At 40.7% G+C, this 23434-nt stretch overlaps 1 protein-coding gene across 8 annotated transcripts in view; it reads right to left on the reverse strand.

Annotated features, from left to right (window-relative positions):
• Nucleotides 1–1639: 1639 nt before the first annotated feature.
• REXO5 (RNA exonuclease 5) overlaps nt 1640–23434 on the reverse strand; it is a 58316-nt gene continuing 36521 nt past the window's right edge. For 3 of the 8 annotated variants that reach the window (XM_006062629.4, XM_006062627.4, XM_006062628.4), the window contains exons 12-20: nt 22239–22330; nt 21353–21473; nt 14500–14604; nt 13877–14014; nt 12040–12132; nt 6735–6951; nt 6312–6496; nt 5064–5182; nt 1640–1925 (exon numbers count right to left, since the gene is read on the reverse strand). In XM_006062629.4, the coding sequence (XP_006062691.1) occupies nt 1808–1925; nt 5064–5182; nt 6312–6496; nt 6735–6951; nt 12040–12132; nt 13877–14014; nt 14500–14604; nt 21353–21473; nt 22239–22330 (1188 nt within the window). In that variant the 3' untranslated portion in view covers nt 1640–1807. Of the gene's footprint in view, nt 1968–5063; nt 5183–5570; nt 5693–6311; nt 6497–6624; nt 6952–12039; nt 12133–13876; nt 14015–14499; nt 14605–21352; nt 21474–22238; nt 22331–23434 lie in introns of those variants that run through there. The other 5 variants (XM_025274563.3, XM_044935810.1, XR_003106324.2 and 2 more) reach the window with 5 other exon arrangements.

A 23434-nucleotide genomic window follows, 5' to 3' on the forward strand; every position in this document is an offset into this window, starting at 1 on the left:
AAATAATTCATAACATATTCCACTAAAGTCATTTTTCACAAACTGAATCTTTGAATATTCATATCCTTAAAAGTAGATACATCCTCATTTTACAGAGCTGTGGGAATGGGCTCAAACAAGGTTAAGTGACTGGCCCAGCAGCAGAGCTGAAGTGCCAACCTTCAGGCAGACATTTATTTTGTGTCTCAGGACTGGAGTCTCAAGAGGTAAACAGCAGCTAAACTGCCACAGCTTTGGAGTTCTGCAGTAGGAAAGAATCCAGCAACATTGTTTCAAGATGTTCTCAAGGCCTTGCAGCTGAGATCAGCAGTCCACCTAGGGAATTTACAAGGGAACTTCAAATGGTAGTATCTCAATCCAAAATCAAACTCTTCAGTTCTGGCTTCTGGTTCCCAACTTCCAGATCTTGTGGAAGTTGCATTTAAAGGATTAAACACGGACTCAAATGCCCAAACTTAAGAGTTAATTTTAAGTAAATTATTTTTTTCTGATTATAAAACAAATATGTGCTGATTTAAAAAAACAAACCAGCTACTTTCAAAAAAGCATTTGGTAAAATTGAATCTGCCAGTCCCACCAGCCAGAGATAAAAACTGTTCATATTTTGCCATATAGCCTTCCAGGTTTTGTTCCAAGCCTATGCATATCTTTTTTCTACTCAACTATACAGATTATTCTGTAACTCTCCATGCATTATACAACCGATGATATACTATGAATGCATAATCTCATCTTCACAACAATCCTGTAAGATATATACCATTGTTATGTACCAAGCACAGAGGTGTTAAATAATTTATTCAGGTTCACACAACTAAAAGTAGGAAAGCTGGAATTCAGAGTCAGGTAGTCTGGATCCAGAGGTCTGCTGCCGCTTGTAGATCTTTCACTAGATTTTTTTTACACACACATAATTTTTAAAGGATAGAATTCCACCGAATAACCCGTTAGCATCTCCTCCATACATGTTTTTGAGAAACTATCTTGTTACTGTAGGATAATACTCTAGGAGTAGAACTAATGTGTCCCAGGGTAGGGAGCAATTTACAAAGTTTTTTGGAATGATACATACTGCCTGACAGATTAGTTCATCTTTTCAGAAGGGCAGCTAGTATCAGCTATCAGTTTTGGAACTGTGTGTGCCTGTGCCCATGTCCTTCCCAACACAGAATGTTGATAATTTGAAAGTTAATTTTTTAAAAAGCAAAGGTTTTTATTGAAATTGAAGCTTCTAAGTTAGGACTGCTGGTGTTGGAGGCACCTACTGGTAAAGGTAACACTGCAGTCACTCTGGAAGGCAGCGTTCCTAAAAATTGAACTGAAAGAGGGTTTCCTGGGTTGGTTAAAAGCTGAGTCTTCTATTTTCCTCTGTGGACCTGCCAGATTTTCAGTCAGCCTTTTTCTTTCAATTTTGTAACAGTCATTCAATAGAAAGTAGTTTGCCTTACAGAAATTTGCTTCACAGATGTTACAACTTTGACAAACCACATACTGTCTGGGTTTTCTCTTCCTGGTTTCCTTACTTATATACAGTATACCATTTAATAGGAGTGCTACATGAAATAAGCACCTGCTAGAATACTTGTATATAAACCCACTGACACCAAAAAAGTACAAACTGGTAGCCTCCCCTCAAAGATGAGGTTTTAATTTTAGGTATTTATTGAAAATTTGTACATGCCATATAAATGGACTAGACTCTTAAGTGAGTACAATGTTTCCACAAACTGTCTGCCATATAGAGAGGTCTGGCAGCCTGTGGAGTGCCTGCAGCCTGACCACATTTTCTGCCATTGCCCACAAGGGATTAAGAAATAACACCCGGAAAGTGGTGGCCAGACTCACAAACACGTGTTTGTGGAGTGGTGCTTTCCTCTTCATCTTTTATTCCCATCAGTCCTAGGCCAGAGAGCGATCCATGAGTGCTGTAATGGAGGAGGAGTAGACAGTTAACCATTCATTCAACCCTGTTGACAAAAAGTAAGGTAAAGGTGAAAGGGTTTTTTTGTATGGGTGTGTGCCATGGGGGTGAGGGCCAGGTAGGTAGACAGCCTATGGAAAGCTGCCTGCTGAAAATAGTTCAATGGAAAGAATACTGACTAGTCCCAGATGCCCAGAATCAAATCACTGCTCTGCCACTTAACAGATGTGAGGCACATCTCAACTAAGGGTGAATGATCTCAAACTCAGTTTCTTCAACGATAAAGAAATATTAAATATTTAAATTACTATCTCACAGGGCTTTGGGAAGGACTGTAGACTGTATGAGCTAACATGTTAATGTAGATGGAGCACTTACTGCAACTAAAGCAGTAAGAACTGTAGATGTGTCCTCATTTACTCCTCCCAAACAGCTAATGTACCTTGAGTAGGTACTGCTGTAGATAACAGACTGTCATCAGAATCCTTTTAAACTGCTGTTAGAATGTTGTTTTGCTAAAACTACTTCTGTAGCACCTATCACATGCCAGGCACTACTTAAAAATGTTATGTTAACTTTTAATATGTTGTGAAACACCTAGCACATTGCTTAGAATTTAGGAGTCACCTGATATATTTTAGTTTCCTACGACCTCATAGTGAATACTCATGGAATTGGGTGAGAGGGCTGAGGAGCTCTCCAAGGCGGAGGCGGCAGAAATGAGCAAAGACAAACACGGAATCTGTCTCCACCTAACGTCTGAACTTAAGCTAACAAGCCACAGGCCTTTTGGGTATGGAGAACTGGAGTTCTGAGTGCTGGAGAGTGGCTCTGAAATTAGAGACAATCATAATTCAAATACAGTAAAGAATCTGCCTGCAATGCAGGAGACCAGGGTTCGATCCCTGGGTCAGGAGAACGGAATGGCAACCCACTCCTGTAATCTTGCCTGGAGAATCCCATGGACAGAGAAGGCTGGAGTCACAAAGAGACATGACTGAGCGAGTAACAGTTTACACTTCATAATTCAAGTATTAATTGTGCACTTACAAGCTGTTGTGACCTTAGGCAAGGTGCTTAACCTGAGCCTTTTCCTCATCTTGTTAAAATTGGAGATGCAATAACCTTAACCAAAACTGCATGTAAAACACTTAGCAATACTTGACATTTATTAAGGGTTTGATGAATTACAGCAATTATTAAGAGCTGAGTCAAGCTCCCACCATGAGGGAAAACCTTGTACTCTCCTTGCTACTCCTTCCTGAGCCACTTTTACTGTTTCCCAAATGTTATCTGCTGGCATCATGGAGACACTGCACAGAAGAGGCCACAAGAAGTCAGTCACAAAGAAGGCTTATAGCTCGGGGAAATAACATGCTCCTGCTGCTGGCTACAGATCATTATGACTACAGAAATGAGAGTGTAACTTTTGAAACAAAGGACTAACATCAGGTTTTGTTACTACAGGATTTGCTGTTTCCAGTTTTCTCCTGACTTGTCAAACATGCCTTGGGACATTTGCCTCAGTCAGAACTTAAGCTTTTTTGCTCCCTGACCCAATGTTCCCACCTCTAAGCTCTCATCCCCTGAGAATATCCCAACCACTTCTAGAAGAAGAAAGCTTTGACCCTCTCTTGGCTTAGTTTACCTACACAATGGGGGTAGAATACTTACAAGCTAAGTATTCTACTTGGTACATGAAGATTTGCCTATTTTACCTCAACCTCCACAGCACTTGCTCTGAGAAGTTTCGTCCAGGCGAGTTCAAGTTTGCCCCTTTTAGAGACCAAACTGTTAACCAAAAAGCTTTTTTTCTCTTTCTTTGGCAATTGTGGGTCACTTTTTAACCTCTTACTGTTAAGTCTACCTATAAGCCTGTTTAAAGTGTATCAGTCCAAGATTTTTTTTTTTTTTTTTTTTGCTGTAAACACCTAGTAATTATTTCTGTTTCTCAGAGACAGTAATTCTTATAAGCTGCCCAGCAGGAAGCCTGTTTCACTAGTAGCCCTAATACATATTATAAGAATTTTATGACAGGAAATTAACTTCTGATCCAGGATTCAAGGCCTGAGGCATTCATTCATGTTTCACTACCTGGAACCCTGGGCCTGTGAAATAATCCTAGAATGTCAGAATTTTAAGGGACTTATTAGAAATAATACAATCCAGTGATTTTCAAACTGCTTATTTCAAAAGAGCCACTGCCCTCTTTCCCTCATCCCCCAATACACATATTCATTCATATACCTACTCACCCGTTTCAGAACTGCTCATCTTTATGCCTCAGTAAAGATTTAACATCAAAATTTTTCTCTTTAATAAAGGGTTTTATAGTTTAAAGAACTGATCCCTGGTGGCTCAGTGGTAAAGAATCTGCTTGGAATGCAGGAGACCCAGGTTTGCTCCCCAGGTTGGGAAGATCCCCTTGAGAAGGGAATGGCAACCCACTCCAGTATTCTTGCCTGGGAAATTACATGGAGTCTGGTGGGCTACAGTCCATGGGGTTGCAAAGAGTCAGACATGACAGAGCTATTAACACTTTCATTTTTATAGTTTAAAGTATTTGAAAATTACTGATTTATTTTAAATCCCTCATCTTACTAAAGGGAAATAGATCCATAATAGGAAGGTGGCTTGGCCACTACTTGTCAGAAAAGTTAAGTGATACAGCTGGGACTAGACCCAGAGTCCTGCTTCACTACTCCTCAGGCTTAGAATCAACAAAACAGGCCCTATCTCTTAAAAGTTAACAGAACTGGTAAAGGCAGAAAGGGCAGGGAAGACAGGAACACATTCCTTATATGTGGGAAAGGTAGGCTCTGGTCCCATCTGAGCCTGTACCTTGCCTAGAAGTTGACCATTTTTTACTCAAGTGCTTCTTGTTCTAGAGAGGCTGCAGGATCTAAGATCTCTGCCTTTAAACTGGGATGAGCCACCTTGAGGGACCACAAAATGTAGTTATAGAAGAGCAAACACATGTGAAATAGGAATACAATAACCTATCTCTTAGAACTGTGAGAGTTAAAGAGATGATTCATTTCAGTCTTCATTTATGTGCCTGGACATCAACCAAAGGCCTTTCTCCAATAAAAACTTAAGTCCAGAGGTCAGAATCATGAAGGAACAACCCTTCAATCCTTACCTCTTGGTTCCTGGCAGCAAGATCAGGCAGAGGGTGCCTGGGCACAGGTTGTGGTAGAGCTTTCCTATCTTCCGGCCCCAGTGCCAGGCAGCTATCTTTGGATGGTCCACCTTCAGCATCTAGGATCAAAGCCAGATATAGACACTCAGCCAGGGTATCCAATGCTCACTTTTGGACAGATGGCAACATTCCTCCTCAGGCTCCCAGGAAAGGCTCTGTTCAAATCCTCAGTGTGAAGCCAGAATCTATACTATAGGGTTCCCGGCCCATCCCAGCATCCCCAGGCTTTCAAGTCAGTTTAGGACAGCTGCTGTCCATTCCTCCAGATGGATCTTCCAGGGCCCTGAGTTAGGGGAACCAAATCATAAGGAGAGCTCTAGTCTGGCCTCTGCTATTAAGTATATTTGTGACCTGGGCAAATCATTCACTAGCTCTCATCTCTATTTCTCATCTGCTAAATGTGGGACATGAGACTAGGGCAGAGTTTCCCAAACTTTAGCCACTCACCTCCTATCTTCACCCTTCTGTTGGATATTCCGTAATGGTTTTCTTTAAAGTGAATCAATTTCCTCCTTAGCTTCATCTAAGTAATACTAGGGATCCCTGGGGGCTCAGATGGTAGAGTCTTCCTGCAATGCAGGAGACACAGGTTCAATTCCTTCTCCCTAGAGAAGGAAATGGCAGTCCACTCCAGTCTTCTTGCCTGGAAAATCCCATGGATGGAGGAGCCTGGCAGGCTATATACCATGGTGTCGCAAAGAGTTGGACACGACTGAGGGACTTCACTTTCACTTTAAAAATAATACTATCCATGTAATCATAGGTTCAATGTGGTGGTTGTTACCTTAAATAAATGTTAGAAAAAAAAGTTCATAACTAAAAAAAGGTGAAAAATGAGGTCCACCTATGACCACCAAAAATCATCTTGTGTATATATACACTGCAGGAAACCTTAAATCACTTAAGACTGGTCCAGCTCTCCAACTTCCTGTATCAACCCCTCAAAATCCCTTGGAGAGCCACCTTGAAAACTTGATTTTAGCAAATTTGGAGGAGACAAAGTATGAGATATCTTGGAGAAAGAAAGGTGTGTCCAGGGCTGGAAGAAGCTGGAGAGTGAAGTTAAGTGCCAGGACTCTCATGACTAATTTCCATAAACATCAGAAGGCCAACACCAAGACCAAGAAAACTAAAGTATCTAGCTACCTTTCCCCTCAAGCCCCAGGATACAGTCATTAACTCACGCACCTGCAAGGCCTCCTGCTCTGAAGGGGGAGGTATGACACGAACCCCTGGTAGCCTTGATTCACGAGGTAAGCCCCTGAGCCAGGCATGGAGGTGCCTGGGGGTTAGGGCATGCCTGCCTCTCAGCTTCCAGTCCTTGCCCGTGAGAATGTTGAGGGCCCTCTGGGCACTGCCAAATGTTTTGAACCCTGAAAACAAGAATACTCTGTTCTGTTATTAAGGACCAAAAAAAAGAAACCAAAAACAAAACTGATCACCATCCAAGTTAGAGCTCACCCGGAGCCAAGGAAGAAGGACAAAATCAGGAGATGCTGACCTGATCCAGCCCAGGAGAGCCTATTTGGTGAACGTTTCCTTTTTCTGACCTCATGGTATCACCATCTTTAATCTCCTTCCCCAAGGCTATATTTGGTGGCACAGACTTACTCAAGAAACAATATCTTTTCTGCTTTCCACTTTTAAGATCTTTAGGCAAGATCATAGCTTCCAGGCCCAGGAAGAGGCTACAGTGTTGCACCAGGTGTTCTTTGAAGGTTTCACTCACTCCAGACAGGTATATAGTACCTCGGTTCTCAGAATCTTGTTCCAACTCATTCACAAGGGTGTCACAATCAAGGGTGAGTTCTGTCACAGGCCTCTGCACCTAACCAAGGAAAGATGGCATTAGTGCTAGAAAAGTCACTACTTCAATCCCCAGGCCTATTACATACTAGCAAGTAACTTAATTCTTCAGTTTCCTTATCTATATACAGAGGCTAATGATAACTTCCCCAAAGAACTATGGTAGTAACTTACATAATAGATAAATAAAATGTAAATATTTTTGTGTAAATAATACTCTCTTACCTTTCCTTTTCACCCCAACACCTGCAATGGAAATCAGTTCTCTGCCTTCTACACCAATGAAATTCTGGTTTAATTACATAAGAAACATCAAGATATCATTGATTTCCCTGAAAGCTAAAGGGCAACCATAAAACAAACAAACCATTTGGATCTAAGTAGTGATAAGAGAGTCCAAGGTAAGAGAAACCCAAGTAAGATGGTAGGTGTTGCAAGAGGGCATCAGAGGGCAGACACACTGAAACCATAATCACAGGAAACTAGCCAAGCTGATCACACGGACCACAGCCTTGTCTAACTCAATGAAACTAAGCCATGCCATGTGGGGCCACCCAAGATGGACGGGTCATGGTGGAGAGGTCTGACAGAATGTGGTCCACTGGAGAAAGGAATGGGGAACCACTTCAGTATTCTTGCCTTAGGAACCCCATGAACAGTATGAAAAGGCAAAATGATAGGATACTGAAAGATAAACTCCCCAGGTCTGTAGGTGCCCAATATGCTACTAGAGATCAGTGGAGAAATAACTCCAGAAAGAATGAAGGGATGGAGCCAAAGCAAAAACAATACCCATTTGTGGATGTGACTGGTGATAGATGCAAGATCTGATGCTGTAAAGACCAATATCGCATAGGAACCTGGAATGTCAGGTCCATGAAACAAGGCAAATCGGAAGTAGTCAAACAGGAGATGGCAAGAGTGAACGTCGACATTCTAGGAATCAGCGAACTAAAATGGACTGGAATGGGTGATAACTCAGATGACCATTATATCTACTATTGTGGGCAGGAATCCCTTAGAAGAAATGGAGTAGCCATCATGGTCAACAGAAGACTCCGAAATGCAGTACTTGGATGCAATCTCAAAAATGACAGAATGATCTCTGTTCGTTTCCAAGGCAAACCATTCAATATCATGGTAGTCCAAGCCTATGTCCCAACCAGTAACGCAGAAGAAGCTGAAGTTGAACAGTTCTACGAAGACCTACAAGACCTTTTAGAACTAACACCCAAAAAAGATGTCCTTTTCATTATAGGGGACTGGAATGCAAAAGTAGGAAGTCAAGAAACACCTGGAGTAACAGGCAGATTTGGCCTTGGAATACGGAATGAAGCAGGGCAAAAACTAATAGAGTTTTGCCAAGAAAATGCACTGGTCATAGCAAACACCCTCTTCCAACAACACAAGAGAAGACTCTACACAAGAACATCACCAGATGGTCAATACCAAAATCAGATTGATTGTATTCTTTGCAGCCAAAGATAGAGAAGCTCTATACAGTCAGCAAAAAAAAGACCAGGCGCTGACTATGGCTCAGATCATGAATTCCTTATTGCCAAATTTAGAATTAAATTGAAGAAAGTGCGGAAAACCACTAGACCATTCAGGTATGACCTAAATCAAATCCCTTATGATTATACAGTGGAAGTGAGAAATAGATTTAAGGGACTAGATCTGATAGACAGAGTGCCTGATGAACTATGGACGGAGGTTTGTGACATTGTATAGGAGACAGGGATCAAGACCATCTCCATGGAAAAGAAATGCAAACAAGCAAAATGGCTGTCTGAGGAGGCTTTACAAATAGCTGTGAAAAGAAGAGAAGTGAAAAGCAAAGGAGAAAAGGAAAGATATAAGCATCAGAATGCAGAGTTCCAAAGAAGAGCAAGGAGAGAAAAGAAAGCCTTCCTCAGCAATCAATGCAAAGAAAGAGAGGAAAACAACAGAATGGGAAAGACTAGAGATCTCTTCAAGAAAATTAGAGATACCAAGGGAACATTTCATGCAAAGACGGGCTCGATAAAGGACAGAAATGGTATGGACCTAACAGAAGCAGAAGATATTAAGAAAAGGTGGCAAGAATACATAGATCAGATCAGTCGCTCAGTTGTGTCTGACTCTTTGTGACCCCATGAATCGCAGCATGACAGGACTCCCTGTCCATCACCAACTCCCAGAGTTCACTCAGACTCACATCCATCGAGTCAGTGATGCCATCCAGCCATCTCATCCTCTGTCGTCCCCTTCTCCTCCTACCCCCAATCCCTCCCAGCATCAGAGTCTTTTCCAATGAGTCAACTCTTCGCATGAGGTGGCCAAAGTACTGGAGTTTCAGCTTTAGCATCATTCCTTCCAAAGAAATCCCAGGGCTGATCTCCTTCAGAATGGACTGGTTGGATCTCCTTGCAGTCCAAGGGACTCTCAAGAGTCTTCTCCAACACCACAGTTCAAAAGCATCAATTCTTCGGCGCTCAGCCTTCTTCACAGTCCAACTCTCACATCCATACATGACCACAGGAAAAACCATAGCCTTGACTAGACGGACCTTTGTTGGCAAAGTAATATCTCTGCTTTTGAACATGCTATCTAGATTGGTTATAACTTTCCTTCCAAGGAGTAAGCATCTTTTAATTTCATGGCTGCAGTCACCATCTGTAGTGATTTTGGAGCCCAGAAAAATAAAGTCTGACACTGTTTCCACTGTTTCCCCATCTATGTTCCATGAAGTGGTGGGACCGGATGCCATGATCTTCGTTTTCTGAATGTTGAGCTTTAAGCCTACTTTTTCACTCTCACCTTTCACTTTCATCAAGAGGCTTTTGAGTTCCTCTTCACTTTCTGCCATAAGGGTGGTGTCATCTGCATATCTGAGGTTATTGATATTTCTCCCGGCAATCTTGATTCCAGCTTGTGCTTCTTCCAGTCCAGCGTTTCTCATGATGTACTCTGCATATAAGTTAAATAAACAGGGTGACAATATACAGCCTTGACCAACTCCTTTTCCTATTTGGAACCAGTCTGTTGTTCCATGTCCAGTTCTAACTGTTGCTTCCTGACCTGCATACAAATTTCTCAAGAGGCAGATCAGGTGGTCTGGTATTCCCATCTCTTGAAGAATTTTCCAGTTTATTGTGATCCACACAGTCAAAGGCTTTGGCATAGTCAATAAAGCAGAAATAGATGTTTTTCTGGAACTCTCTTGCTTTTTCTATGATCCAGCGGATGTTGGCAATTTGATCTCTGGTTCCTCTGCCTTTTCTAAAACCAGCTTGAACATCAGGAAGTTCACGGTTCACGTAAGAACTGTACAAAATAGAGCTTCACGACCCAGATAATCATGATGGTGTGATCACTCACCTAGAGCCAGACATCCTGGAATGTGAAGTCAAGTGTGCCTTAGAAAGCATCACTATGAACAAAGCTAGTGGAGGTGATGGAATTCCAGTTGAGCTCTTTCAAATCCTGAAAGCTGATGCTGTGAAAGTGCTATACTCAATATGCCAGCAAATTTGGAAAACTCAGCAGTGGCCACAGGACTGGAAAAGGTCAGTTTCCATTCCAATCCCAAAGAAAGGCAATGCCAAAGAATGCTCAAACTACTGCACAATTGCACTCATCTCACATGCTAGCAAAGTAATGCTCAAAATTCTGCAAGCAAGGCCTCAGCAATACGTGAACCGTGAACTTCCTGATGTTCAAGCTGGTTTTAGAAAAGGCCCAGGAACCAGAGATCAAATTGCCAACATCCACTGGATCATGGAAAAAGCAAGAGAGTTCCAGAAAAACATCTCTTTCTGCTTTATTGACTATGCCAAAGCCTTTGACTGTGTGGATCACAGTAAACTGTGGAAAATTCTTCAAGAGATGGGAATACCAGACCACCTGATCTGCCTCTTGAGAAATTTGTATGCAGGTCAGGAAGCAACAGTTAGAACTGGGCATGGAACAACAGACTGGTTCCAAATAGGAAAAGGAGTACCTCAAGGCTGTATATTGTCACCCTGCTTATTTAACTTATATGCAGAGTACATCACGAGAAACGCTGGGCTGGAAGAAGCATAAGCTGGAATCAAGACTGCCGGGAGAAATATCAATAACCTCAGATATGCAGATGACACCACCCTTATGGCAGAAAGTGAAGAGGAACTAATAAAAACCCTCTTGATGGAAGTGAAAGCGAAAAAAGTTGGCTTAAAGCTCAACATTCAGAAATGAAGATCATGGCATCTGGTCCCATCACTTTATGGGAAATAGATGGGGAAACAGTGGAAATAGTGTCAGACTTTATTTTTTTAGGCTCCAGAATCACTGCAGATGGTGACTGTAGCCATGAAATTAAAAGATGCTTACTCCTTGGAAGGAAAGTTATGACCAACCTAGATAGCACATTGAAAAGCAGAGACGTTACTTTGCTAACACAGGTCCGTCTAGTCAAGGCTATGGTTTTTCCAGTGGTCATGTATGGATGTGAGAGTTGGACTGTGAAGAAGGCTGAGCGCCAAAGAATTGATGCTTTTGAACTGTGGTGTTGGAGAAGACTCTTGAGAGTCCCTTGGACTGCAAGGAGATCCAACCAGTCCATTCTAAGGGAGATCAGCCCTGGATGGTCATTGCAAGGACTGATGCTGAAGCTGAAACTCCAATACTTTGGCCACCTCATGGGAAGAGTTGACTCGTTGGAAAAGACTCTGATGCTGGGAGGGATTGGGAGCAGGAGGAGAAGGGGACGACAGAGGATGAGATGGCTGGATGGCATCACCAACTCAATGGACTTGAGTTTGAATGAACTCCGGGAGTTGGTGATGGACAGGGAGGCCTGGCGTGCCATGATTCATGGGGTCGCAAAGAATTGGACACAACTGAGGGACTGAACTGAACTGAACTGAGTCATAAAGAGTAGAAGGACAATGCCAATGCAGCACAGGTTGATTTTGACAAAAATGAAAGTTATCACATGCCAGGTCACCACTATAAGAATACCAGGCTTGGATGAAGACTTTCAATAATATAAAGTCTCATGTCTAAGCTTCTGAAGGGTGGTTGTCTAAGCTGGAAAATACAGGGTTGAGTGAAGGGTACTATTTTATGCTTTCTCTGGTGACCTTACCTTGATGCAGGAACCCTCTACCAGGACGCCATCCAAAGACTCTATGGCCAGCTGGGCAGCTTCCAGGACTTCATATTGTATACAGAGATGTGGCTGCAGGAACAACAAGATTTTCTTACTTTGGCTTTGTAGGCTTAATCTGCCAGAGAAGAGTCTGGGAATAGAGTCCCCTTAAACTACAGTGGCCAAAGTCACAAGAATGGATGTCCCTGCAGTGCTGGGCTTGACAGTGATCACAAACTGTCATTTTAAGTAGAATCACCACATGCAGAACCTAGTTTCTCAGAAAATAACCTTAAATTTGTCACTTAAAATTGAAGCCTTTCTCTCTCTGGGTGCTATGGGGTAAGTAACAAAAGTATTTACTGCCTAAATTGCTTTTCATATTATTTATTATTAATCACTAAAGTCATCACTCTGAGTCACAGACAGAGATTCCTATTTGTCTTATTAGCTTAATTTTTTAAATAAGCAGCTTTCCCACAAACTTCTGGAGGTTAAGTTCTTCCACTGGATTTGTGTCTTCAAATTTACTGCTTTTCCATTTGATTAACCAAATAGCTAAATCTATGTGATAGTCCAAGCCATAACATCATCATAGAGATTAAAGTGCTCCCACAGAAAACCTTCATTTTATTGGATTTGACAATGATTTCTTGAATATGACACTAAAGACACAGGCAACAAAATAAAAAAAGGAGAGAGAGAACTAAATCAAAATGTGCATCAAAGAAGAACCATCAACAATGTGAAAAGGCAGCAGAAAGAATGGGAGAAAATATTTGCAAATCACATATCTACTGAAGGAGTCAAAATATATAGGGGACCTCCCTGGTGGTCCAGGGGCTAAGACTCTGTGCTCCCAATGCAGGGGAGCTGGGTTTGATCCCTGGTCAGGGAACTAGATCCCATATGCTTCAACTAAAAAGTTTGCATGTCCCAACAAAGATCAAACTGCAAGTAAGACCTGGTACAGCCAAATAAACAAGTATTAAAAAATAAAATATGTAGAGAACTACTAAGACTCAACAAAAACATCAAACCCAATAAAAAAATAGGCAAAGGACTAGGAGAGGCATTTCTCCAAAGAAGATATACAAATGGCCACTAAACATACAGAGATACTCAACATCATTAATCATTAGGGATCTGGAAGTCAAGAAAAACCACAAGATATTACATCACATCCATTGTGAAGTAAAGTGAAGTCGCTCAGTCATGTCTGACTCTTTGCGACCCTGTGGACTGTAGCCCACCAGGCTCCGCCGTCCATGGGATTCTCCAGGCAAGAATACTGGAGTGGGTTGCCATTTCCTTCTCCAGGGGATATTCCCAACCCAGGGATTGAACCCAGGTCTCCCGCATTGCAGACAGATGCTTTAACCTCTGAGCCACCAGGGAAGCCACCCTGGCTCACACCCATTAGGATGGATCAAAACAAAAAATGCCCCCCAAACCAAAAACAACATGGGTTTGGGTGGACTCCGGGAGTTGGTGATGGACAGGGAGGCCCGATGTACTGCGGTTCATGGGGTCGCAAAGAGTCAGACACAATTGAGCGACTGAACTGAAACTGAACTGAACATGATATTTAAGAAAATTGGAGGCAATATGAGTATTGACAGATTTCTTGATTCTCAAAAAATCAGATCTTGTCAATACTGGGCACACATTCTTATGGGTCAACACTGTTCCCATGAAACAGAGCATGTCTCTCTCATATTCCAGTTGGTGACAATCAAGCTCAAATCACTAATATCTGAATGGCCCTAGAAGGCATCTGAATTTACCACAATAGATTAGAAGGTCAAAAATCTAAGTTTTCTTGTCTCATTACCTGATGTGTTTCAAGAACAAGAGTCATTAACCGGACTGGACCAAAACTCTTAAACAGCCTCTTCAGAGCCCTGAGGTTACAATTTTTATTAAATGGCCCAGCGTAGACAGTTGACATCTCTGTCCACTTGATCTTTATCTACAAGAAAAACAACAGAATACAGTGAGGAGATGGATGTGGAAAGAGAATCAAGTCAAATCCAAAGAAATCGTAAGTTGAAACATGGGATAAATCCTTTCAAGGAATTTCTCAACACAAACACCCGTCAAATGTACAAGAATTTGTCTACAGGGATTTCATGGCATCATTATATGGAATAGCAAAATTTTATCAAATCCAAATGCTGAAAATAATAGGTATATCGTACAAAAGAAAACTAGGCAGCACAAAGATTATATAGTGTTATGAACAGATGTTTAAGATATACTGTTAAGTGAAAAAATAAAGTTGCAAAATAGAATATATAGTCTGATTCCCATCATAAAAATGTAAATGGTAATATACCTATAGAAAAAATTTAGAGAAATATATAGTAAACTTAATATAAGTAGGTATTACTTTCCTTAATTGGAGGAGATTATAATGTCATCAAATAAATCATCTAGTAGAACCCATTCACTTACCCTTTTGTTCATCTCTTCAGTGAGGTTGGGTGAAAAGGGTTCAAAAGAGAACTGCACGATGCTGAAGGGAAACAGGGGGATTTCCACTCTAGCCTGCTCAAGAACCTGTAGAAAACAGCACAGCCTGGATGAGGCAGGAATCTAGTCTATTGTGGCTTGTGGAGGTGAGGCACAGTAATATAAACAATGGTTGTCTTTTTACCCATATTAAAAAGCAATGTGAGGCTGACTTCAAGGTCTGGAAAAAAAATGGTGATACCACACAGCCTTGTAAAAAACCATCTAATCAGTAAAAAGAACAGAATCACATACGACCCAGATCTCTAGCATTACTAAGAAGCAGGCTATTACAACCTTCAAATTACCTCTAAGTAAAAAAACAAGTTAAATTCCAACAGAGCTACCATCACCCCACACTGTTGCAAGCCTGTGAATAAAGAGGGAAAAGAGGTGCAAAAGACTTTGAGGGGCAGGGAGCCAAGGGGCACAGAAGGCTTGGGTGAAACAAAATCAGGCCCAGAAAAAAGTACAACTAAATGCCAAAGCAATGAACACAGGTCACAACTTTGAAGGTTCAAGCCCTTGACTACAAGGAAGAGACTTGACAGCCTCAGAGAAACAGTGTTTCTGGGGAAAAATCAGATATATAGAGAAGAGGCAATACCCTATTGGAGCCACTGCAGTGAAGGGAAAAAAAAAAGAAATCAGGACAGAAATTAAGGAAAAAAGAGAAATAAAAGATAGGAAAAGATAAATACCAATCCCTCACAAGAGCATTATAAACTTACTCTTCCTAGCACATCTTTCTCAAAAAAACCATCAACACTTAAAAAAAAGAAAAAAGAGAGCCTGACATCGCAAGATAAGAGTACAAGGAAGCTTTAGGCCCTCAGTTTCCCACACACACCACTTTAATACTATGTAAGCCAAAACATCTTTGCAAGAATATAAGAGACTGGTGGAGAACTACAGCACCCAGACACAACAACAACAAGGGATCCCAGCAACAGGAAAAGGAAAATATGCAGGTTTTGTATACCCATCTATGCCTGCACTATCTAACCTAGAAGAGCTCAACATAGAGGGAACTTCCCATATTGGGGATCTTCCCTCTGGACAGAAACAAGAGTGGACCATGCACTCAATGTCATGGTTAGATTGGGCATTGCCTGAGGGACTGATCAGTTTCTGTTTCACTTGACTCAAACCACTGATAGGACTGGCAGCCTTGTTTGTAAGCCACTGATGCAATCACATCTTAATAATGAACTTGTAATCACTGCACATTAGAGCTGCAGTTCCAAACGCAGATGTCAGGAGGAGCAACAGATTACAAGTTCTGAAAGGAAACAGGGACAAGCTGCTCGGGGAGTAAACTAAAACAACTAAAAGCACCTGCACAAGCTCAGTGACAATACATCCTCAAAGTAGATTTGAGAGGTCCTGAAACCTCACTCTGAGCTGATCAGTGAAAGCTTTCCTTTCCACAATGCCAGGCCCTAACAATGGGAGAGGTAGCTGACCTAAAGAAATACAGAATGAACTAAAAAGAGAACAAAGATAAACAACTAATGAAATCAGGACAAAATGAGAATTTCATTAAAGAGACAGCAACTATATAAAAAAGAACTAAATAAACTCTGGAGCTGAAAAATACATTAAGTGAATTGAAAAATTCACTAAAGGGTTTCAACATCAGACTTGATTAGGCAAACTTGAAAATATATCTTTGAAATCACTAAGTTAGAGCAAAAAGAATAAAGAAAAGCAAATAGCATCTAAGAGGCTTACAGGACATCATCTAGAGGACTAATATAGAAAAATATAGGCATCCCAGAAGAAGAGAAAAAGGGATAGAGAGCTTATCTGAAGAAATAATGGCTGAAAACCCCCCATATCTGAGCAAAGGAAAGAACATACAAATTCAATAAACTGAAAGGACTCCAAGCAGGATAAATCTAAAGAGACCAACACAAAGACATATTACAATCAAATTTGTTAAAAGACAAAATTAAAGAGAGAATCTTGAGCAGCAAGAGTAAAGCAATTCATCACATACAAGGACGCTTTCATAAGATTATCAGTGGATTTCTTTACAGAAACCTTGCAAATCAGAAGAGAGTGAAAAATTCAAAGAGCTAAAAAACAAACAAACCCCATCAACCAAGAAAACTGTATCCAGCAAAACTATGCTTAAAAAATGAAGGTTAAAAAAAAAAAAAAACACTTGAGGAAGTTTATCATCACTATGTTTACTCTTATGAGAAGTGCTACAGGGGGGGTCCTTTAAGATGAAAGGATACTAGATGACAACATGAAAGTATTCCAATTAAGGTAAATGCATGAACACACATAAACATAATACACTTGTATTGATGTAATTTTGGTGCATAAATTCACTTTTAATTATCCAGAACTTAAATTGACAAAAACATGGAAAAAATAACTACATGCCTATGTTAATTGCTGTTCTGATATGGAACAACAGACTGGTTCCAAATTGGGAAAGGAGCACATCAAGGCTGTATACTGTCCCCCTGTTTATTTACTTACATACAGAGTACATCATGCAAAATGCCAGGGTAGTTGAAGCTCAAGCTGGAATCAAGATTGCCAGAAGAAATATCAATAACCTAAGATAGCGGATGGCATGACCCTTATGGCAGGAAGCGAAGAGGAACCAAAGAGCTTTTTGATGGGGATAAATGGGGAACAATGGAAACAGTGACAGACTTTATTTTCTTGGACTCCAAAAACACTGCAGATGGTGACTGCAGCCATGAAATTAAAAGACGCTTGCTCCTTGGAAGAAAAGCTATGACAAACCTAGACAGCACATTAAAAAGCAGAGACACTACTTGGCCAAAAAGGTCTGTCTAGTCAAAGCTATGATTTTTCCAGTAGTCATGTACAGATATGAGAGTTGGACCATAAAAAAGCTGAGCGCCGAAGAATTGATGCTTTTGAACTGTGGTGTTGGAGAAGACTCTTGAGAGTCCCTTGGACTGCAAGAGATCCAACCAGTCCATCCTAAAGGAAACTAGTCCTAAATATTCATTGGAAGGACTGATGCTGGAGCTGAAGCTCCAGTACTCTGGCCACCTTATGAGAAGAGCTGACTCACTGGAAAAGACCTGGATGCTGGGAAAGGATGAAGGCAGGAGAAGGGGATGACAGAGGATGAGATGGTTGGATGGCATCACCAACTCAATGGACATGAGTTTGAGCAAGCTCCCAGAGACGGTGATGGACAGGGTTGCTTGGCATGGTACAGTGCATGTGGTTGCAAGGAGTCAGACATGACTGAGCCACTGAACAACAACAACTAGGTTTGATACAGCTTTCCTGACAAGAAGCAATTGCCTTCTAATTTCATGGCTGCAGTCACCATCCCCAGTGATTTTAGAGCCTAAGAAGAGGAAATCTGTCACTGCTTCCACTTTTTCCTCTTCTATTTGCCATGAAATGATGGGAACACATGCCATGATCTTAAGTTTTTTAATACTGAGTTTAAGCCTGCTTCTTCACGCTCCTTTTCACCCTCATTGAGAGGCTCTTTAGTTCCTCTTCACTTTCTCCCATTCGAGTTGTATCATCCACATATCTGAGGTCGTTAATGTGTATATAATATATAAAAATGCAATTTATGATATCAGTAACAAAGTTGAGTGGTGTGGAGCTTGTAGGAGTAGAATTTTTGTATGCAATTAAGTTGTTATCAGTTTAAAACAATGTTTTAACTTTAAGGTAACTGCAATGATGACTACAAAGAAAATATCTCCAGAACATACTCAAAAGGAAATGAGAAGGGTATCAAAGTCTGTTTCTACACACCCACATACACATACAATCAATGAAACTCAAAGGAAGACAGTAGAAAAGAGAGGAGGGACAAAAAGCTGTAAAAGATACAGAAAACAATAAAATGGAAATAATCCTTCCAATCCAATGATTACTTTAGACAGCAAAATGTTATTAGCAAACTGAATTCAACAACACATTGAAAGTATTACACACCATGATCCACTGAAATTTATTCCTGGGATGCAAGGATGTTTCAGTGTATGAAAATAATTCCATGTAATATACCACATTAACAGAATGAAAGACAAAACCATATGATCATTCAACTGCAGAATAAGCATTTGACAAGATTCAACACTAGTTCATAAAAACAATAAAAAACTAAAAATAGGAGGAAACTTCCCAAACACAATAAAGGCCATATATGAAAAGCCCACAGATAACATCACACATACATACAGATACATTATACATAGTCAAGGCTATGGTTTTTCCAGTAGTCATGTATGGATATGAGAGTTGGACTATAAAGCTGAGCACCGAAGAATTGATGCTTTTGAACTGTGGTGTTGGAGAAGACTCTTGAGAATCCCTTGGACTGCAAGGAGATCCAACCAGTCCATCCTAAAGGAGATCAGTCCTGGGTATTCTTTGGAAGGACTGATGTTGAAGCTGAAACTCTAATACTTTGGCCACCTAATGCTAAGAGCTGACTCATTGGAAAAGACCCTGATGCTGGGAAGTATTGACGGCAGGAGGAGAAGGGGATGACAGAGGATGAAATGGTTGGATGGCATCATTGACTCGATGGACATGGGTTTGGGTGGACTCCGGGAGTTGGTGATGGACAGGGAGGCCTGGCGTGCTGTGGTCCATGGGGTCGCAAAGAGTCAGACATGACTGAATGACTGAACTGAACTGAACTGAACATCATACTCAAAGGTAAAAGACTAAAAACTATTTCTCTAAGATCAGAAACAAGGATTCCCGCTCCTGCCACCTACATTCAACACAGTATTGAGAGTCCTAACCAGAGTAATAAAATATCCTCTGAGGAGGATACCTAATATTTAAGTTTCATATAAAAAAAAAGTTCAAATTGTCCAGAAATGAAATGCCCATTTTGGCTTCACAGTAGTTATTTTGCATAAATGTATAGACATCAATAGGGTTTCCCAGAAGCTACAGTGATAATGAATCTGACTGCCAGTGCAGGAGGCGCAAGAGATGTGAATTCAATCCCTGGGTTCGGAAGATCCCCTGGAGTAGGAAATTGGAACCCACTCCAGTATTCTTGTGTGGAAAATTCCACAGACAGAGGAGCCTGGTGGGCTAGAGTCCAATGGGTCACAAAGAGTCAGACACAACTTAGCATACTGAAATAAAATAGGAATCCACAGGTCCATGTGAAATTAATGAATGAATGAACAAATAAATAAGGTAATGGGAGGACTCTTACTCATAGAATGCTGAGTAACAACTAGTAAATATGGAGGAAGTATATAGAGTTGGAAAGTCATCCTTGTACAACAGTCACAGTAAAATTGGTTCAGCTAAGAATCATCAGTTCAGTTGAGTTCAGTCGCTCAGTCATGTCTGACTCTTTGCGACCCCATGAATTGCAGCACGCCAGGCCTCCCTGTCCATCACCAACTCCCAAAGTTCACTCAGACTCATGTCCATTGAGTCGGTGATGCCATACAGCCATCTCATCCTCTGTCATCCCCTTCTCCTCCTGCCCCCAATTCCTCTCAGCATCAGTCTTTTCCAATGAGTCAACTCTTTGCATGAGGTGGCCAAAGTATTGGAGCTTCAGCTTTAGCATCAGTCCTTCCAAAGAATACCCAGGACTGGTCGATCTCCTTTAGAATGGACTGGTTGGATCTCCTTGCAGTCCAAGGGACTCTCAAGAGTCTTCTCCAACACCACAGTTCAAAAGCATCAATTCTTCGGCACTCAGCTTTCTTCACAGTCCAACTTTCACATCCATACATGACCACAGGAAAAACCATAGCCTTGACTAGACAGACCTTTGTTGGCAAAGTAATGTCTCTGCTTTTGAATATGCTATCTAGGTTGGTTATAACTTTCCTTCCAAGGAGTAAGCGTCTTTTAATTTCATGGCTGCAATCACCATCTGCAGTGATTTTGGAGCCCCAATAAATAAAGTCTGACACTGTTTGCACTGTTTCGCCATCTATTTCCATGAAGTGATGGGACCAGATGCCACGATCTTCGTTTTCTGATTGTTGAGCTTTATGCCAACTTTTCACTCTCCTCTTTCACTTTCATCAAGAGGCTTTTGAGTTCCTCTTCACTTTCTGCCATAAGGGTGGTGTCATCTGCATATCTGAGGTTATTGATATTTCTCCTGGCAATCTTGATTCCAGCTTGTGCTTCTTCCAGCCCAGCGTTTCTCATAATGTACTTTGCATATAAGTTAAATAAGCAGGGTGACAATGTACAGCCTTGATGTACTCCTTTTCCTATTTGGAACCAGTCTGATAAGAGCAGGAGGGGATTTTGATGAAAAGCAGGGTATTTGCTTTTCTTAAAGTATATCCTCACATAGTACTTATTTGAAATAAGGGGAAAAAGCAGTAACTCTCTAACAGAGAAAGCAGACAACATCTCGTTAAGATCATCAAAATAAAAACAAGAAAGGGACAGATGGACAAATATGCCTCTTGATGTGGTACCCTGAAAGGACATATTACTTATGTATGATCTGGCTAAAAATATAGTCTGCATAACCTGAATCTAATTATAAGGAAACCCAAAATGAAATTACCAATGTCATGAGAGACAGAAATTCAATAGCCAAAGCCACAGGCCTGCTAGAATCTGGAAAAAGACACTGGCAGCTGACAGTTCTGCTCCTATTGGGTAACTAAGACTAAAAGTGCTCCATACAAAATTTGAGACAGAAGACTGGCTAATGGTACACAAGGTTGCTAATGAATAACAGCTTGATACTGGCATTGGTTACGAAGGGTTATGTTACCCTCTACTCTGAATACAACCTTCAAAGACACAGTGGGTCACTCACCTCTTTATTTGAAAGGCACTTAATAGTTTGACAGTTTTTGGAAGAAGAAAGTGCACTAGCATCTGCCTCCCGGGTCAAGAAAAGGAGCTTCTGGCCCACTGAGTCCAGGCATTCTAAAACACTGTAAAGAAGGAGAGGTTAAGGAATAACCCAAGGTTAAGAGGTTAGGAATAACCCAAGAGTTACTAACCCAAGAGTTACTTCTTTATACTTGTACTGTCTAACATGGTACCAATTAGCAACATGTGGTTATTTTAATTAAAATTAAATAAAATGAAAATTCAGTTTCTTAATTGCAGTAGTCATGTGTACTAAAAGGTTCACACATGTGGATAGCACAGTTACAGAACATTTCCACCACTATAGAAATCATATTTGTCATTGCTGCTCTTGATTCAGGGAGAGGAAGGATAAACAAAAATATATTCAAAGCTCTTTATCAAAGTTTTGGCTAGATTGTAAGGATCTGATATATTTATTATGCTGCAGAGACAAACCCCTTCTGAATCTGTTTTTTGTTTGTATTTTCCCCAATCTGGGCAAGACATCAAGACTACAGCTGACTCCTTTAACCCAAATAGTCACTAGTCTATATCTCCTCTCATGCTACTTAGTTCAATGTTATTTCAATGTCTCACTTTTTTGGTAAAATGAGTTATTTTAAGACAAGTCAATATATTCAGAAAATTAGAAAAGCATGCTATTCAGGGAAGTAGATGATAGTTTTCCCTCCATAGTTTCTGTAATGGAAGAATGTTACTCATATTATTGGTAAACATTTCTCAATAGACTCAAAAGGAGAAAAGAAATTGCCAGGTTTTGTTGTTAAATAAGCAATCAGATACTCCATTTATCTTTGTAACTATTTAGAACTGAAAAATATTACCTTGTATTTAGCTGCTGAACTACTTCTGCTGTATTTCTTAGCTCTTGGCTTTCCTGGTGACTAGATAGTGCCTCCAGATTTAGTTCTGCAATCTTAAAAGAAAATAAAGTGGTAAAAATCATTTAGTATCTTGTAAAGTATTTGATGGCAAATAGATGGGGAAACAGTGGAAACAGTGTCAGACTACTTTTTTGGGCTCCAAAATCACTGCAGATGGTGAAATTAAAAGACGCTTACTCCTTGGAAGGAAAATTATGACCAACCTAGACAGCATATTAAAAAGCAAAGACATTACTTTGCCAACAAAGGTCCATCTAGTCAAGGCTATGGTTTTTCCAGTAGTCATGTATGGATGTGAGAGTTGGACTATAAAGAAAGCTGAGCACCGAAGAATTGATGCTTTTAAACTGTAGTGTTGGAGAAGACTCTTGAGAGTCCCTTGGAATGCAAGGAGATCCAACCAGTCCATCCTAAAGGAAATCAGTCCTGAATATTCATTGGAAGGACTGATGCTGAAGCTGAAACTCCAATACTTTGACCACCTGTTGTGAAGAACTGACTCATTTGAAAAGACCCTGATGCTGGGAAAGATTGAAGGTGGGAGGAGAAGGGGACAACAGAGGATGAGATGGTGGGATGGCATCACCGACTCAATGGACATAAGTTTGAGTAAACTCTGGGAGTTGGTGATGGACAGGGAGGCCTGGCGTGCTGCGGTTTATGGGGTCGCAAAGAGTCAGACATGACTGAGTAACTGAACTGAACTGAAAGTATTTGAGGCTAAAAAACAAAACAAACAAAATGCTCAAACCTGTAAAACCTACTCAAGTGGTGTTCTTTGCTTCTGTAGACAGTGAACTTTGCTGATGCCACAGTCCTAGACTGGGACATACTTACCAGATCACGTCTGGCTGCTCAGCCAAGAATGGCAATCTGTTACCAGCTGCTGATGTAACATTAATATGGGAAAGGACCAAGCGGGGCTAAGTGAAAAGCAGTGACAATTCATTCATTCCCAAGTCACTTAAAACTTACTTCTCTGTAAACATGCAATCTTTTGAAATTATAAAAGAATAGTTTTCATGGCAATATGAAGAAAAAAAGACTTTACTATATTAATACAAAATTATTAAAAGTATTCTAGTTTATTCTCTTTGCATAAAGTGAGAGCCCTTTGGGAGTTTTCGTGTATAGAG

The sequence above is a fragment of the Bubalus bubalis genome, chromosome 24 (assembly GCF_019923935.1).
Source record: "Bubalus bubalis isolate 160015118507 breed Murrah chromosome 24, NDDB_SH_1, whole genome shotgun sequence".
Lineage (NCBI taxonomy): Eukaryota > Metazoa > Chordata > Mammalia > Artiodactyla > Bovidae > Bubalus > Bubalus bubalis.